Below are 17,837 nucleotides of genomic sequence, written 5' to 3' on the forward strand. Positions count from 1 at the left end.
TTAAGTGTTTCTTTCTATATTTTATTTATGCATTTATTTGTTACATTTATATCCCATATTTTCCCACCTATTTGTAGGCTCAATGTGGCTTACTTAGTACCGGAGAGCCATTTGCAGACTCCGGTGTAAACAAATACAAAGTGATGTTGTGGTAAGATAAAGTTCATGTGGCACAGCCACATTTGAGAATCGTACAACGGAAGAGTTGTGTTATGTCCATTACGTTCTTTAGTTTTGTTGTTTTGCAGAGATCAGGCATTTATGATGGATTGGTAGGGTATGCCTTTTTAAACAGGCTAGTTTTTAGTTTTTTTCCGTAAGTTTAGGTGGTCGTACGTGGTTTTCAAGGCTTTTGGTAATGCGTTCCACAGTTGTGTGCTTATGTAGGAGAAATTGGATGCGTAAGTTGATTTGTATTTGAGTCCTTTGCAGCTTGGTTAGAGGAGATTTAGGTACGTTCGTGTTGATTCGGATGTGTTTCTAGTTGGTAGGTCGATCAAGTCTGTCATGTATCCTGGGGCTTCACCTTAGATAATTTTGTGGACCAGAGTGCAGATTTTGAAAGCAATGTGTTCTTTGATTGGAAGCCAGTGTAGTTTTTCGCAGAGGGATTTTGTGCTTTTTCCGAACATAAGCCTAGCTGCCATGTTTTGAGCGGTCTGAAGTTTCTTTAAGGTTTGTTCTTTGCATCCCGCATAAATTCCATTGCAGTAGACTACATGGCTTAGTACCATTGATTGTATCAGGTTGCGAAATGTTTCCCTTGGGAAGAATTGTTTAACGTGTTTGAGTTTCCACATTGAATGGAACATTTTCTTTGTTGTGGATGTCACTTGGCTCTCTAGTGTTAGGTTGTGGTCCAATGTAACGCCGAGGATTTTCAGGCTGTCTGAGATAGGGAGGGTGTAGTCTGGGGTGTTGATAATTGTGGGGTTGTCCGCGCTATGTTGGGATGAGAGGATAAGACAGTGTGTTTTTTCCTTTGTTGAGTTTTAGTTGAAATGCATTTGCCCAAGAGTCCATGATGTTCAAGCTGATCGTGATTCATTGGTGTTTTCGTTCAGTTTAGATTTGTAGGGAATGTAAATTGTGACATCGTCTGCATAGATGATGGGATTAAGGCCTTGGTTGGATAAGGACTTGGCTAGAGGGGTCATCATTAGGTTGAAGAGGATCGGTGATAGCGGTGATCCTTGTGGTACTCCACAGTCTGCTTTCCATGGTGATAATATGTTTGAGTTTGATTTTACTTGGTATGTTCTTGTGGTTAGGAAACCCTTGATCCAGCTAAGTATGTTTCCACCAATCCCGAACTTATTAATATATTGTGGTTTACCATGTCAAATGCGCTAGACATGTCGAATTGGAGGAGGAGGATGTTTTTGCCTATTGCTATTTCCTGCTTGAATTTGGCTAGGAGAGTGAGTAGTACTGTTTCTATGCTATGGAGGGGGCGGAAACCTGACTGTGATTCGTGTAATATTGAGAATTTATTTATCTAATCTGTAAGTTGTTTGGCTTCCATGCTTTCCATCAGTTTGACTGACAACGGGGATGGATGCTACTGGACGGTAGTTAGTGATTTCATTTGTTTTTTTCTTGGTGTCTTTTGGTATCGGAGTGAGTAGTATATTGCCATTTTCCTCAGGGAAGAGACCTTGCTGTAGCATGTAATTTAGGTGGGATGTGAGATCTGCTATGAAGCGGTCAGGGGTGGATTTCATTAGGTAGTTGGGGCAGGTATCTAGTTTACAGTGAGTTTTGGAGAACTTGCTGATAGCCCGTGCAACTGTATCGACGGTGAGGAAGGCAAAATTTAACCAGGTTCAGTCAGCCGGGTATTCTCCTGTGGTTGGGTCCAACTCATTAAGGAAGTTTGTTATGTGCTCTATTGTATGGATTTGAATTTGCAGTGTTTTTCTTCTTGCCATTCTCCCCCTCCCCCCATAAAGGCCATATTTGTCAAATAATCTTTAAATTGTTTGAACAGTCAACACTTTCCCCAGTCAGAACCAGAGACCACTGTAGTTCTTTTTTAAATTAATTTTAGCCCCCTACAATGGCCTTCCTTAGCAGTTTCCTTAGCCCACTGCTACTGACTTTGAAGAAATGGCCTGATCAATGCAGTGTCTTGATGGAAACATTTTGGCACCACTTTACTGAGATAGACCTCACCGTGCCCCGAAGGACAGTCAGAAACATCCAGTTTTTCCTATAACCTTCACCCAATCTGTACCTTTAAAGAACTTTATCTTAGAAGCTCTGTGTACAGTGTATGTACAGCTTTACTTCAAATTCACTTCGTACAACAGAAATAGCTTAATTTTTCATCCAATAATATTTCAGTCAATTCAGCTGCTGTCTTTGGACGTAGGTCATTTCTCTATAATTATTACGGGCCTGGTTAAATCAATATGTGAAACAGAGCTAATTTGGGTTTATGATAAAAGGTGTGAGGTTTCTCGGGCTACAAACCCCTGGCCCTCTGTACCAGAAATTGAAGACGTATGCTGAGCCGTAGAGGCCACTGAGCGGCAACCCAAGTTCAAAGAAACATGAGCTCCAGTGGTAGGTAGAAAGGCTGCCCCCCTGCAGGAGTCCATTTGATCAGCTAATCCGTAATCATATATAAGGAGAGCCAAGTAGACATACCTTTGTTGGTACAACAATTCTTGGTGAGCCTGCCCTGTGGTTACTGCCTCACAACTCCTCTTTACCTCATTGTAGAGAGTTCTAACGTACTGTGCTCCATGCCTGGTTCCTGTACAATGGCTGTTCTACTCTACCATGCACTTCACCTATAGTCCTGCCCAGGGTCAGTTTTAGACATACTGGGGCCCAGGACAGAAATTAAGGAGAGGGCCCCTCCCCCAGTCTCCCCACCCACCATTACTACCACACGTAAAGCAATTTTAAATGACTTTTTCACACACATAAAAACACAGGCCTTCACCAAATACAGAACAAGGGTTTAGAAATAGAAATATGAATGCCAAAATTGAACTGGGAACCCCCAACAAGTTAAACTTGGCAAGTACTGCAACACTGAAGAAGTAAAAACAGAAATGCATTTCCTTTGTATTGAACACAATCTGTGGCCTAGCCACAGGGGGCCTGGGCCTGGCCTCCCCTCGTCCCCCCCCCCCCCCCCCCCCCCACACACACACTTTGGGCTCAGACTCTCCAAAATTAGCCATCATTCTTGCTATGGCTGGCAGGGATCCCCAATCTGTGCCAGCTGAAGACCACCTCTTCTGGTCCGGCAGCCAGAGCTGTCCAAGCTGTGCAGCTGGCGACTGTGTCCTCAAGCTACTGCCGCCACTGCTGAGTCCCCCCATGCATGCTTAGTTTTCACACATGGAGAAAAACCAAGCATTCACAGGGATGGGTCAGCGGTGGTGGCAGCAGTTCGGGGACTCTGCCGCTGGCTACTGAGCTTGGAAAGTTCTGGCTGTTGGAGCGGCATGGGAAGAGGAAGTCTTCACCTGAAGGAACCTGGAGATCCCTGCCAGTTCAGGTATTTATATTTTGCATTCAGGTAGGGAGCAGGGTGAAAATATGCCACTGAACACAATACAAAGACATCTGTGATACACGTATCTCAAAGTTAATATATTCCAGTTAATAAATTCAAAATAAAACACTTTTTTTTCTACTTTTGATGTCTAGACATTTTATTTTTCCGTCACATTGGTCCCAGTTTCTCTGTCTTCTGCTAATTCTCTTTCCAGCGACTGTTGTCCATTTGTCTTTTCTTCTTTTTCCTATTTCTTCACTACACCTCTCTGATATATTGATCCTTTATAACTCTTTCCTCCCTTTTTTTTTTCTTTTCTGCCTCTCTGTCCACTCAGATTTCACCTTCTTTCTCACCTACCTATTAACTTTCTATATTCTTCTCTCATTCCCTAGCTCTCCCAAATGTAATCTCTCTCCTTCCCCAACCTGCTATTCCCTTCCATCTATAGTGTACCCTTCATTCTCTGAGGACAAACAGGGCATTAATTCTCAAAATTGGGTAACACGGAGTTGCTTCTGGCTTTATAAGAAGCCATAAGAGGTTTGTGAAGTGTGAGACATGCTCCACCACGCATGCGCAAGTGCCTTCCTGCCCACCATGAGGGCGCAGTGAACACAGTACTTTTTTTTTTTTTAACCGCAGTGAGGAGAAGACGTGTGGCTTCTCTTCACGCTCTGGTCTGAAGAGCTTCTTTTTTGGTGCCTTTCAGCATCTTTTTCACTGTACCTTTTCTGGAATTTGTTCCCCTCTCATTCCGTATCATGTTAGTTTATTTTTGCCAAGTTTTAAGTTTCCTTTGTTTTCTATCAACTGGGCTGCATTTAGGCCTGGTTTGCGATCGGATCTTTCCTGTATTTTTTTTCTGGGGCCTCGCCCCTTTTTTTCAGACATCATCGCATCTTTTGATTTGGTGTCAGAATTTTTCCATCCAAGTGCTCTAAAGCTCCCAGTGGCTTTAAGTGCTGTACCCAGTGCAATCAGACAATCTCTGGCACAGACACCCATTCTTGGTGTCTCCAGTGTCCAGGGCCCGACCATAGCCCTACTAACTATGTTCTTTGTCTTCATATGAAGAAGAGGACCCAGGTGTCCAGAGAGGCTCAAAGAGAAAAGATGTTTGGAGCCAAGGGCATCAGCATCAAGGTCGTCGACGTAGAAGACAGCATCGGCATTGGGAGCATCGGTCCCTATGGCTGCCTTGAGGCCCAGAGACACTGGGAGCAGCAGTTTGTCAAGTGGGTCTCCACTTGTCTCAATGCAGGCTGCTGAACAGGGCCCCCCGGGACTGGCCAGTGTTGGACCCGACCCCAAGGCGACGTGAGGATTCAACGTCATCTTCATCATCACTGAGGAGTCTAGACACCGAGCTTCGTGCGAAGGCCACAAATCGTCAACATCAGTCATCCTTGATGCATGGTGCCGGGAGCAACAGGGCGTAGAGGGATTCAGCACCCGAGAAGCATTATCACCGGGAGGATTGCTTCCCCTCTATCCAGGAGGTGCTGGTGTGCCTGTCTCCAGGCAGCCAGGACCTGAATCCCTTCTCAACCCCCATCAGTTCTGCAGCCTGTCTCGGAGCTGATGCCCAGTCTTTCCCAGTGGCAGCCCTCGATGAGCGTATCTAGGCCTTGCTCCCTGAGCTTCTGGATGCCATTTTGCAGCATATGTGTATCAGTGTCAGAGGTGCTTGCACCTACCATCCAGCCCACTGCAGCCCCGCCTGGCCTTTAGCCTGTGATGCGGCCTCCGACAACAGCGTAGCGTGTGGCCCTGGTGTCGACATCCACCCAAGCCGATGGCCCTTCAGCGTTGTTGGAGGAAGCTTCACCAGAGTCAATGCAATTCCTTTCTGACCCTCTTGAGGACAATGGCTCCTCCAAGTCGAGGCAGGCTTGTTCTCAGCCCTCCCACGAGGAGTTTCTGACTGACACTGATGACCAGTGCTCATGGAAGTCAAGAGGAAGATCCAGGGTACTTTTCGGAGGATGAGTCCTATGGTATTCCCCTCTGAACCCTCCCCATCACTTGAAAGGAGAAAGTCTGCTCTGGAGAGTCTTTCATTTCCCTCTTTCTCAAAGGAAATAGCTGATGCTATTCCATTTCATTTGGAAGTGGAGGACGAGCCCAGAGCTAAGATGCTTAAGGTCCTGGACTACGAGTCCCCTCCTAGGGAGGCTGTGATTGTCCCTCTCCACATGGTACTCAAGGAAGTCCTTGATAGGAACTGGGAGGCCCATCTGTCGGTCCCTGTCTTTCCCAAGAAGATTGTAAGTTAATGAGGACTGACCAGAGGTGGACTTCCTTGAGAAAAATTTCTCTTATTAGTGGGAAGTAAGTTCCATAACTAGTTCTTCATTGGTCCCAGTGTTTACTAAGATTTTTCTTTTTTTGTTTTTTTATTATGTTTTCTGTATTTTGTTGTTTACTCTTAAAGTCTTAAGCTAAATGTTGTACTTAGGCAGTGGAAATTCTGTGCACTGTGTTGCTCAGTCTCCTGTCATTTTAGGGGAGATTATTGTGCCGACACGTGTTTTGCCAAGCTGTATCAAGGCTTCCCCTTACTTCAGTACTTGCTGACTTGACGTCCTGCTGCTGCAAGTAGTGAAGTAAGGGGAAGCCTTGATACAGCTTGGTGAAACACGTGTCGGCACAATAATCTTCCCTACAATGACAGAATAGGAGACTGAGCAACACAGTGCACAGAATTTCCACTGCCTAAGATAAGTACAACATTTCGTTTAATACTTTAAGAGTAAAGAACAAAATATAGAAAACATAATAAAAATACAAAAAAAAAAGAAAAATCTTATTAAACACTGGGACCAATGAAGAACTAGGTATGAAACCTACTTCCCGCTCATGAGAGAAGATTCTCTCAAGGAAGTCCACTTCTGATGGTCCTCATTAACTTACAATTCTGAGTTAAGTTAAATAGAAGAAACTACAGACTATATATGCAATTGAACTGACAAACTTAGAACTGTAGTTTTAGATCATATACATAGGAGTATCAGCTTGACAGTGTTCCCCAAGAAGATTGACACCCAGTATCAGATCCACAGTACCCCCGGTTTTGATAGGCCTCAGCTGCCTCACAATTCCATGGTGGAGTCTGCTCTCAAGACAGCCAGGAGTACTAGAGACTATGCCTCAGCACCCCAGGCAGGGAAGCTAAGACCTTACACTGTTTTGGGAGGAAGATGTTCCAGACCTCAGTGCTTGTGTCCCATATACAATCATACCAGCTGTTTACAGGCGTCTACTTGCGGGACTCGGTGCAAGCTAATGGACTTGGCATACTCTCTTCTACCTGAGCAGTCTGAGTCAGTGCGCCAGTTGGCCAAGCAGCAGAAGGCATGTTGAAAATTCTTGGCCAGGGGTACCTATGACACTTCTGACGTGGCTTCTAGGATCTTCTAAAATTATAGCAGTGCACAGATTCTCATGGCTGCATGTTTCGGACTTGGAACAGTCGGTTCAGCAGAGTTTGGCGGATGCCCCATGCCGGGGGATAACCTTTGTGGAGGGAAGGTTGAAGAGGTCTCTGAAGGAGGGAGGAGGCTGAAGTTTTTCTACGAAAGGTGGCCCCTTATAACCTCAGACCGGTGGGTTCTTCAAATAGTCCTTCTCAGATATACACTGAATTAGCTTTGAAAACTTCCAAATTGTCCACCGAGAGCTCATTACTTCAGCTCTAAGCATGAGCAGGTACTCGCAGAGGAGCTCTCTGCCCTTCTACAGACCCATGTGGTCAAGCCCATTCCACCAGGGGAAGAAGGGCAGGAATTCTGTTGCAGGTACTTCCTCATGCAAAAGAAAACAGAGTGGATGCATCCTATCCTAGACCTAAGGGCCTTGAGTAAATTCCTGGTCAAAGAAGAGTTCAGGATGGTTTCCCTGGGCACACTTTTCTCCCCATGATTAAGAAAGCGATTGACTGTGCTCTCTGGATTTAAAGCATATACTTTCATTCCGATATTTCCAGCCCACCGGAAGTATCTTCGATTTTGGCTCAGAACACATCACTACCAGAACCGCATATTGCCTTTTCGCCTAATGTTAGCTCCCAGGGTATTCACCAAATGTCTATCAGTAGTCCGCTCCTAGGGTATTCAACAAATGTCTAATGGTAGTTGCAGCATCACTCCACAGACTGGAAGTCCATGTGTTCCCTTACGTCGACGATTGGCTGGTGAAGAGCATGTCTGAGGATGGTGCTTGGAAGTCCATTAGGAGAACTATTCGGGTGCTAGAACTACTAGGATTCGTTACTCCAAATCCCATCTTCACCTTGCACAACAGGTGGAATTCATTGGAGCCCTGCTCGATGCGCAGAAGGTTTGAGGCTTCTTTCCAGGACCGAGGACGGACATTCTAGTAGCACTGGCCTCTCAAGTTCAAGCCTTTCAGCTGGTCACGGCTCGGCAGATGTTGGGGTTGTTAGGCCACATGGCTTCCACAGTTTATGTGACACTCATGACATGCCTTCACATGAGATCAGCCCAATGGACCCTAGCCTCCCAGTGGTACTGTCACAGTCTCAGGCTCTAAACAAACAATCACAGACTCTGGAACAACGAGTGGCAGCAGCAGGAAAAACCTTCCAACCAGGACTAGACTAAACAAGCAAGACTGGAACAACAGGACTGGAGCTGAAGCTGTAGGCAGGCAGGGCTGGAATAGACAGGACTGGAGCTGAAGCTGTAGGCAGACAGGGCTGAAACAGACAGGACTGGAACAACAGGACTGCAGCTGAAGCTGTAGGCAGACAGGACTGAAGCTGAAGGCAGACAGGACTGGAACAAACTCTAGGCAAGGCAGACCAAGACAGAAGTGCTAACACAAACACACTCAAGGTCGTGCCACACGGCACTCAAGGATAAAGGGAAGCCACTCATAGACAAGCTGGAGAACTAAGCAGAAGAGCTAAGCCTAGACACAGACAAACAGGAAAACCAAAGCAGAAGTGCTAACTCTAGCACACAGACAAACAGGAAAACCAAAGCAGAAGTGCTAACTCTAGCACCCAGACAAACAGGAAAACCAAAGCAGAAGTGCTAACCCTAGCACACAGACAAACAGAAGGAAGTGCCACACAGGCACACTACCTAGGAAACAGGACAGAAGTGCTAAACAAGCACACCAACTGGGAAACAGGGCAGAAGTGCCAACAAGCACACAGACAAACCTGGAGACCTTTGGCTTTGCAAAGGCCCTGAATGAATGTCCACCACTTTCTTATAAAGGCCCTCACTAATGATGTCACAACTACAGGACAGAGGCAGGAAACACACTGAACACCAAAGTGAGACTTGGAGCACACAGGTAGTGGAAGCACCCCAGGAAAAAGGCTTGAAACACTACAGGAAAGAAACAGCAATGCAAGGGGAAAGAACAGACAGGAGACAGCTCAGAAGCTGACCATCGGGAAATAAGGTGAGTCAAAGAGGGGTCACGACCACAGTCGTGACAGGTACCAGGATACGGGAGAGCTGGAAAATTACATCCGAGTGTCTCCAGACCTTGTTCACTCTCTGCTCTGGTGGACTGTTCGATCCAATTTGACTCTGAGACTTCCATTCCAAATTCCTCATCCTCGGAAAGTGCTTACAAAAGATGCATCTTTCCTCCATTAGGGAGCTCATGTAGCTGGGCTTCACACTCAGGGAGCATGGTCCCTCCAGGAAACAGGTCTTCAGATCAACCTTCTGGTGTTCTGGGCCATCTGGAATGTTCTAAAGGCTTTCAGAGCGGCTGTCCAACTAAATTATGCTCATTCAAACAGACAACAAGGTTGCAATGTATTACATCATCAAGCAGGGGGGCACCAGATCATGCCTTCTGTGTCAAGAGGCCATCTGGATGTGGAACTGTGCTCATCATCACAGCATGTTCCTTCGGGCCACTTACCTGGCAGGCAAAAACAACAATCTGGCCAACAGACTGAGCAGGGTCATTCAACCGCACGAGTGGTCTCTCAGTATGGGCATTGCCCGTGAGATCTTCTGAGCATGGGGCACTCCAGTGGATCTCTTTGCCACTCTGCTGAATCACAAAGTCCCTTAGTTCTGCTCCAGGCTTCATGCCCACGACAGGCTAGCATCAGATGCCTTCCTCCTGAATTGTGTGACAGGTCTGCTCTATGCGTATCCACCCATTCCTTTTGTGGGGAAGACTCTGCTGAAACTCAAGCAAGGCCACGGGACCATGATCTTTATTGCGTCTTACTGGCCTCAACAGATCTGGTTTCCTCCTCTTCTGCAGTTATCCTCCGAAGAACCATGGATATTGGAGTGGTTTTCTACCCTCATCATGCAGAACGAGGAATCTCTTCTACATCTCAACCTTCAGTCTCTGGCCCTCATGGCCTGGATGTTGAGAGCCTAGAATTTGTTTCTCTCTGTCTGTCAGAGGGTGTCTCCCGATTCTTGCTGCCTTCCAGAAAAGATTCCACTAAGAGGTGTTATTCTTTCAAATGGAGGAGGTTTGCCGTCTGGTGTGAGAGCTGGGCCCTAAATCCTGTTCATTGTCCTACACAGTCCCTTCTTGAATACTTTCTGCATTTTTCCGAGTCTGGTTTCAAGACCAACTCCATAAGGGTTTACCTCAGTGCAATTAATGCTTATCACCATGTAGAGAGTAAGTCCATCTCTGGACAACCTTTAGTTGTTTGGTTCATGAGAAGTTTGCTTTTGTCAAAGCCCCCTGTCAAACCTCTGCCTGTGACTTCAATGTCGTTCTCACCCAGCTGATGAGAGCTCCTTTCAAGCCACTGAATTCCTGCTGTCTGAAGTACTTTATCTGGAAGGTAATTTTCTTTGTGGCTGTTACTTCAGCTCGTAGAGTCAGTGAGCTTTAAGCTCTAGTAGTGGGTACTTTAGGTTTGTGGTGAGTTTTGGAGGGCTCATGGATTCCACCACAAGTGTAGCAGTAGTCCTCAGCATGCACCCTAAGTTCCTACCAAAGATTGTGTTGGAGTTCCATCTGAACCAGTTGATTGTCTTGCCAATATTCTTTTCCCAACCTCATGCCCATCCTGTCAAGAGCACCTTGCACACCTTGGACTGGAAGCGAGCATTGGCCTACTATTTGGAGCAGACAAGGCCCACAGACAGTCCACCCAACGTTTTGTTTTTTTTCATCCCAACAGGATGGGGGTCGCCATCGCACAATCTCTAATTGGCTGTCAGATTGCATTTCTTTCACTTATGCCCAGCCTGGGCTGACACTGGAGGGTCATGTCAAGGCTCATAATGTTAGATCCATACCTGCGTCGGAAGCCCACTTGCAGTCAGCCTCCATTGAAGAAATTTGCAAGGCTAGGACATGGTCTAAAGTCCACACATTCACATCTCATTATTGCCTCGAGCAGGATACTCTATGAAATAGTCGGTTCAGGCAGACAGTGTTGCAGAATCTGTTTGGGTTCCAGGGCTCTGTCCTCTCCTGGTTCTCCGCTTATCTCTCCCACCGTACCTTCAGAGTACACTCTCATGGTTCTTCCTCCACCCCCATCCCGCTGTTTGTTGGAGTTCCTCAGGGATCTGTCCTTGGACCCCTTCTTTTTTCAATCTACACCTCTTCCCTGGGCTCACTGATCTCATCTCATGGTTTCCAATATCATCTTTATGCTGACGACACCCAGCTTTATCTCTCCACACCAGACATCACTGCCAAAACCCAAGCCAAAGTATCAGCTTGCTTATCCGACATTGCTGCCTGGATGTACAACCGCCACCTGAAACTGAACATGGCCAAGACCGAGCTTATTGTCTTCCCACCCAAACCCACTTCCCCTCTCCCTCCACTCTCTATCTCAGTTGATAACACCCTCATCGTCCCCGTCTCATCTGCCCGCAACCTCGGAGTCATCTTCGACTCCTCCCTCTCCTTCTCTGCGAATATCCAGCAGATAGCCAAGACCTTCCTCTATAACATTAGCAAAATTCGCCCTTTCCTCTCTGAGCACACCACCCGAACTCTTGTCCACTCTCTCATTACCTCTCGCCTTGACTACTGCAACCTACTCCTCACTAGCCTCCCACTTAGCCATCTATCCCCCCTTCAGTCCGTTCAGAACTCTGCTGCAAGTCTTATCTTCCGCCTGGACCGATATACTCATATCACCCCTCTCCTCAAGTCACTTCACTGGCTTCTGATCAGGTACCGCATACAGTTCAAGCTTCTCCTACTAACCTACAAATGCACTCGATCTGCAGCCCCTCCTTACCTCTCTACCCTCATCTCCTCTTACGTTCCTATCCGTAACCTCCGCTCTCAAGACAAATCCCTCTCAGTACCCTTCTCCACCACCGCCAACTCCAGGCTCCACCCTTTCTGCCTCGCCTCACCCCATGCTTGGAATAAACTCCCTGAGCCCATATGCCAGGCCCCCTCCCTGCCCATCTTCAAATCCCTGCTCAAAGCCCACCTCTTCAATGTCGCCTTCGGCACCTAACCACTACACCTCTATTCAGGAAATCTTGACTGCCCCAACTTGACATTTCGTCCTTTAGATTGTAAGCTCCTTCGAGCAGGGACTGTCCTTCTTTGTTAAACTGTACAGTGCTGCGTAACCCTAGTAGCGCTCTAGAAATGTTAAGTAGTAGTAGTAGTAATCCAACTCCACCCTCCTAGGCCCGTTTTATTCTGTTCCAGGCTGCACTCTGTTTGTATGTAGTTTCAGGTTAATCTGTGTGGTCCACGACCAATGTTCTTTTCTGTGAGCCTGGATGCTAAGGATACCCCAATTGTGAGAATTAATGCCCTGCTTGTCCTCGGAGAAAGCGAAGATACTTACCTGTAGCAGGTATTCTTTGAGGACAGAAGGGCTTATATTCTCACAAACCCTCCCACCTCCCCTAGGAGTTGTCTCCTATTTTTATTTTTCACTTTTCTTGTTGTAGTATTTAGCTGAGGTTACCATGTCCTCGCGGTGGGTGGAAAGGCACCCACGCATGTGCAGTGGAACTTATATCACGCTCCACAAAGCTCTTATGGCTTTTTATAAAGTCCGTACTGGAACAACATGGCACCACGTTACCCAAATGTGAGAATATAAGCCCTGCTGTCTGCGGAGAATACCTGTTACAGATAAGTATCTTCACTTTACTACCTTTGTATTCACTTTCCTCCCCTCACTCATTATCTTGCCACCCCTTCTTGAACTATCCCACGTGGATCTGTCATTTCCACTATTTCCCCTCTCTCTCCCTCCCTCCACTCTTGTAGCTCAGTATCTCCTCTCCTCTCCCTCCTTCCCCCAACAATGGCCTGACATCTCCCTGTTCCTTTTCTTGCCCCTACCCCATCATCTTCCTGCCCCATCCCTCCTGCCTCCCTCCCCTCTCCATGGTCCAGCATTGCTCCCTCTCTTTCCTACTGCTTTCTCTCCCTCCACTCTGACCCACATGAGCCAGCATCTCTCCCTCTCATCCCTCCCTTTCTTGGGTTCAACATCTTTCTCTTTGTTCCTAACTACCTTCCCCTCTATCATCTCTCCCTCCCTCCCCGCAACCCCCGGGTCCAATATCTTTCTTTCTCTCTTCCTTCCCTCCACCCCATTTCCACTATCCCTCCCCTCCGTTCCTGGGCCCATCATTTCTTCCTCCATCCCCTCCCCCCACTCCCAGTATGGTATGTCCCCCTGTCTCTCAATCCCCCCCCCCCCGGTCTACTTTAAAACAGCTCCAGGGGAGCCCCTTTGGTCTGCCATCCCTTCCCCTTCTTGCTACCCTATTTAAGATCTCCTTCCCTTCCTCTCACCTTCCCTGTCTAACTTAAATCACATTTTTATTCACAGGAAGTTGCCATTCAGCAGTGATTTTGGTACACTGTCTGCATCTGCCCCAGTGCTGTTTCTTTGCCGCGCTGGGGCAGATGCAGGCAGGATCCCAGAATCGCTGCCATGCTGGTGACCTCCTGTGACCAAAAAAAGCGATTTAAATTAGACAAACAAGGTGAGGGGAAGGGAAGTAGACCTTAGATAGGGTAGCATAATAATAGGAAGAAATGGACTGTGGGGACCCCCTGGAGCTGTGGGATCCAGGGCAGTTGACCTTTTTGCCCCCCCCCCCCTAAATTTTAATATTTATCAGATATTGTACTTTCCTAGGAATGCCTAGTTATTTGTTGTAAACCAGATAGAACTCTGAGGGGTAAATCAGAATAGGAATGGCTATTGTATTGTATAGACCTTCACTTTTTTATTTTAAACAGAGTTTTACCCGTAAATTTAGATTTTTTTGAAAAGTAAGACACCTGCTCTTATTTAAACTGATTGTCAGCCAAATATTAGCACCTACAGTAGTTGCCTTTTAAAATTTTTGATCGCAGCCACAATCATGACAACATATGTGCTCTTGCACTCTGGCAGAGAAAGTGCAGCATTTTGGGGCAGGGCAGAGACTGCTGGCTCTCAGCCCTCTTAGACACTTTGAGCAAGGTGCTACCCATAATTTCATTCTTTTTTCCCAGGGGTTAGGCAGAACCATGGGATAGTCAGCAGTGATTCCAAACATCTAGGAGCCAGTCAGTAATGAGTGTGAATTGATTTACAATCATAGATGCATATTTTTTCACCCATCTCTATTAACAAACAATATTTTAACTTTTAAGACTCATTACATATGAAACCAGCCTGAGAATAAGATAGCTTGGCTAATTTTTAAATATTTCAGAACATCAGCGAGGTAATTTTATAAGGTTACTGGCTTTTATTAATTATTTACATGTGAAGGGCAGTTCATTAGATCATGCCGAAATTTACGCATGCATTGAAATTGGCTAACAAGCGAATTAATGCCAGTAATAGGGCACTAACAATTATTGGCATTAATTGGCAACAATTTGGATTTGTGTGTGCATCTTGCTAATCACTATTCTAGAAAGATCCATGTGCAAATCTCACAAAGGGGGATTGCCATGGGAGGGGCAGGGGCATTCATTAAAGATGCACGCAATATAACTGAGTACCGGGGATCCTCACCTAACTTGTGTCAGGATTTACACAAGGTTTCAGCTGGTGTAAATCCTTGTGCCCAAAGTTTGGCACGGAAATTGGCTCTAGACACTATTCCATAAACGGTGCACAACTTGGAGCACCATTTATAGAGTAGCACTCCGTGTTGTTTTTTTTCAGTGCCATTTCTTGAGCGCCATTTACTGAATCTAGTCCATGTTCACATCTAATTTTATACAGCCTGAGTGTAGGTGTTTTCTGGTGTGGAATACAGTTGGTTTTTCAAAGTATGTTCATACATTTATACCAACTCCCAAGCAGGTATAAATGTATGTGAGTGTGTTTTACCCACAATTGTTGTTTTTGTGAGGCTTTTTTAGCAATGCTCTGCTGTGTTTTTAATAAGCCCCAAAATAGGAGCCTACTTGGCCTTCACTCATAAGCAAATCATTATAAAATTGTCCTTCACATAACCAGGATAATATTTCACCAAGGAGAAACATTTTATATTAAGTGAGTAAAAGGTAATTTTAAAAAAGGAGCTTCAAATAGTTGTATTTTTTTTTAATAACTAGCAAATGCAGCAAATAACTTTTAAAAGTAACTTTGACATTAACTGTACGACTAGTCTTTGCCATTGCTAGCAGAACATTGTGTATATTAATTCTGTATCTTAACTTATACGTTGTCCTATCATTACAGCCACCAGAGGACCTTTGTATTGGAAGTGATGGGTCGGCATTGCGGGTAGGTAATTTTTCTCTTATTAGACTGCACAATGGGTGTATCACTGATGACTATAACATTCTCTATGCTGCCCATCATTGAGTAACTGATCCAGGAAGAAGACAAAATGTGTCTTGGAATGTCAAATGGTTCACTGGATGTAATTGCATTCTTTGGCCTCAAGGAGATCATTGAAGTTCATTCATGGATCAACCAGAACATGACAAATCTATCCAGTGGCCAAGAGGCATATTTTCAAAGCACTTTGGGAGGCTAAGTTCCATAGGTTTCTATGGAACTTTGGGAGGCTAAGTGCTTTGAAAATATGCCTCCAAGTGTCTTAGAGGGGCATTGTCGATATGACATCTAAGTCCAATTTTGTTTAATTCAAGTGGGGAATATACCCATTTTCAGAACAGAAAAACATCTATCTTTTTTTTTTTTTTTTTTTTCGAAAATGGCTATTTGCTTGATGTTTTTGTGCTCTGTGCGCTTATCTTTTTGATCTATTTTGGGAAAAAAAAGGTCCAAGTGAAAAATGCACAAAATCAAGCCATTGGTATGTAGGAGGAGCCAGCATTTTTAGTAGACTGGCCATACAGACAACCCAGGAAAGAAATGGGGCACCCTAGGTGGCATTGCACTGGACTTCAAATAAATGCTCCCAGGTACACATCTCACCGTTGCTCCCTTATCTTGTCTTCCAGCCCCCCCCCCAAAAAAAAAACCCACTACCCTCAACTGTACACCACTACAATATCCCTTATGGGTGAAAGGGCACCTATATGTGGGTACTGTAGGTTTGTGGTGAGTTTTGGAGGGCTCATGGATTCCACCACAAGTGTAGCAGGTAGGGGGAGGTATGGGCCTGGGTCCACCTGTCTGCAGTGCGCTGCACCCACCACTAGACTAGTCCAGGGACCTGCATGCTGCCCTAATAGACCTGATTATTACAACTACGGCTAACATAGAGAGGCTGGTAAGTAATGTTTTTAATCACATTTTTTTTTTGGGGGGGGGGGGGTTAGTGACCACTGGGGGAGTAAGGGGAGGTCATCCCTGATTCCCTCCAGTGGTCATCTGATCATTTAAGACACCTTTTTGTACCTTATTTGTTATAAAAGCAGGTCTAGCTCAAAACATCTTAATTTTAGTCCTGGACGGTTTTGTTTTGTTCCATTATGGCTGAAAAAAGTCCAAGTGTTAGGAATGCCCAGATCCCACTCTTAACACGCTCCTGACATGCCCACCTGTGATTTGAACGTAGTTCTGACTGACTTCATAGAAACATCTAAAAATTGGTTCCAAAAATACCAATTTGGACGTTTTTGTGAGTAAAACATCCAAATGCAGATTTATGCCACTTTTTGGATGTTTTTCTCTTTTGAAAATGAGCCCCTTAGTGAAAGTCCTGAATTTAATTCCTAGGCCAAAACTATGCATTCTGAACCAGCTGGGGATACTGTGGGAGCAGTATTCACAACCCCTTATGAGAAGGGGTCCCAGTTATCCCACAATGGTGACACCAGTGGTCAGGATGAGGCTTATGGTTGCAGAGTTTCAGATTAAACCCTAGTGTATGGCCTCCTAGCTGAGGACAGTTGCTGGGATGGCTGAGCTAAGTGAGTTGGGTGGGCGTATAAAACAGGAAAAATTCTTAAATGGCAAGAAATGAGCATTCATGGCATTGTAGACCAATGGTGGCCAGCTCCAATGGAGCAAAAGGAAACCATCAATCAAAAAATAACCACCATCATGTCACAACTTTAACCTTTGGGAGTTCACCCTACATAATTCCAGTCATGTCAGTAATCATTTTTTAAATCATCTCAGCCAGCAATATATGTTCAAAGTTGATTTTTAAGAGTCATGTTCAGGACTGGTCCAACCATTAGGCAAGACCAGGCAGTCACCTAGGGTGACAGCTTCTCATGGACAGCAGCTGCAGTGAAAGCAAAGCAGTAAAGTGCTATCAGCCACACAAACTCAAAGAAAAACATGAACATGTTCTTAAACCTTCATTTTTATAGGATTTTTATGTGATTGTTGAATTTAATTATCCTTTATTCAATGACCCAACATGGGCCGTGTAATGCGTCATTTTGGCAATTGCATTTCTGAAGCACTGTGAAGTGATTCATGCTGATTAGACCTGGATTGTGGTCTTATGGCATCATTTGGAACTTTGTCTTTTATATGTGATCCCTGGTGATGGCGTTATTATTATTATTATTTATTTAGATTTTGCTCACACCTTTTTCAGTAGTAGCTCAAGGTGAGTTACATTCAGGTACTCTGGATATTTCTCTGTCCCAGGAGGGCTCACAATCTAAGTTTGTACCTGAGGCAATAGAGGGTTAAGTGACTTGCCCAAGATCACAAGGAGCAGCAGTGGGATTTGAACCGGCAACCTCTGGATTGCAAGACCAGTGCTCTAACCACTGGGCCACTCCTCCACTCCATTGTAAAACATGGTCTGTGTCGGGTCTTTTAATATAGAATCATTGTCTACCTCAGTCTTGAAGGCCCATTGTGCTGTTTTTCTTATGCTGTATTCTGTGTACTCTTTGTGTTGCCGAGTTTAATTATCAACATCTTGGGGTACTGCAGAGGCGAGGCCTGAATCTAATG

At 45.3% G+C, this 17,837-nt stretch overlaps 1 protein-coding gene across 1 annotated transcript in view; it reads left to right on the forward strand.

Annotated features, from left to right (window-relative positions):
* The window catches only part of LOC115466761 (ATP-dependent 6-phosphofructokinase, muscle type-like), a 243,842-nt gene that overhangs the window by 79,290 nt on the left and 146,715 nt on the right, over nucleotides 1-17,837 (forward strand). Inside the window, 1 exon segment of the mRNA XM_030198256.1 lies at nucleotides 15,183-15,227. Within this exon segment, the coding sequence (XP_030054116.1) occupies nucleotides 15,183-15,227 (45 nt within the window).

This window comes from Microcaecilia unicolor, chromosome 3 (genome assembly GCF_901765095.1).
Source record: "Microcaecilia unicolor chromosome 3, aMicUni1.1, whole genome shotgun sequence".
Classification (NCBI taxonomy): domain Eukaryota; kingdom Metazoa; phylum Chordata; class Amphibia; order Gymnophiona; family Siphonopidae; genus Microcaecilia; species Microcaecilia unicolor.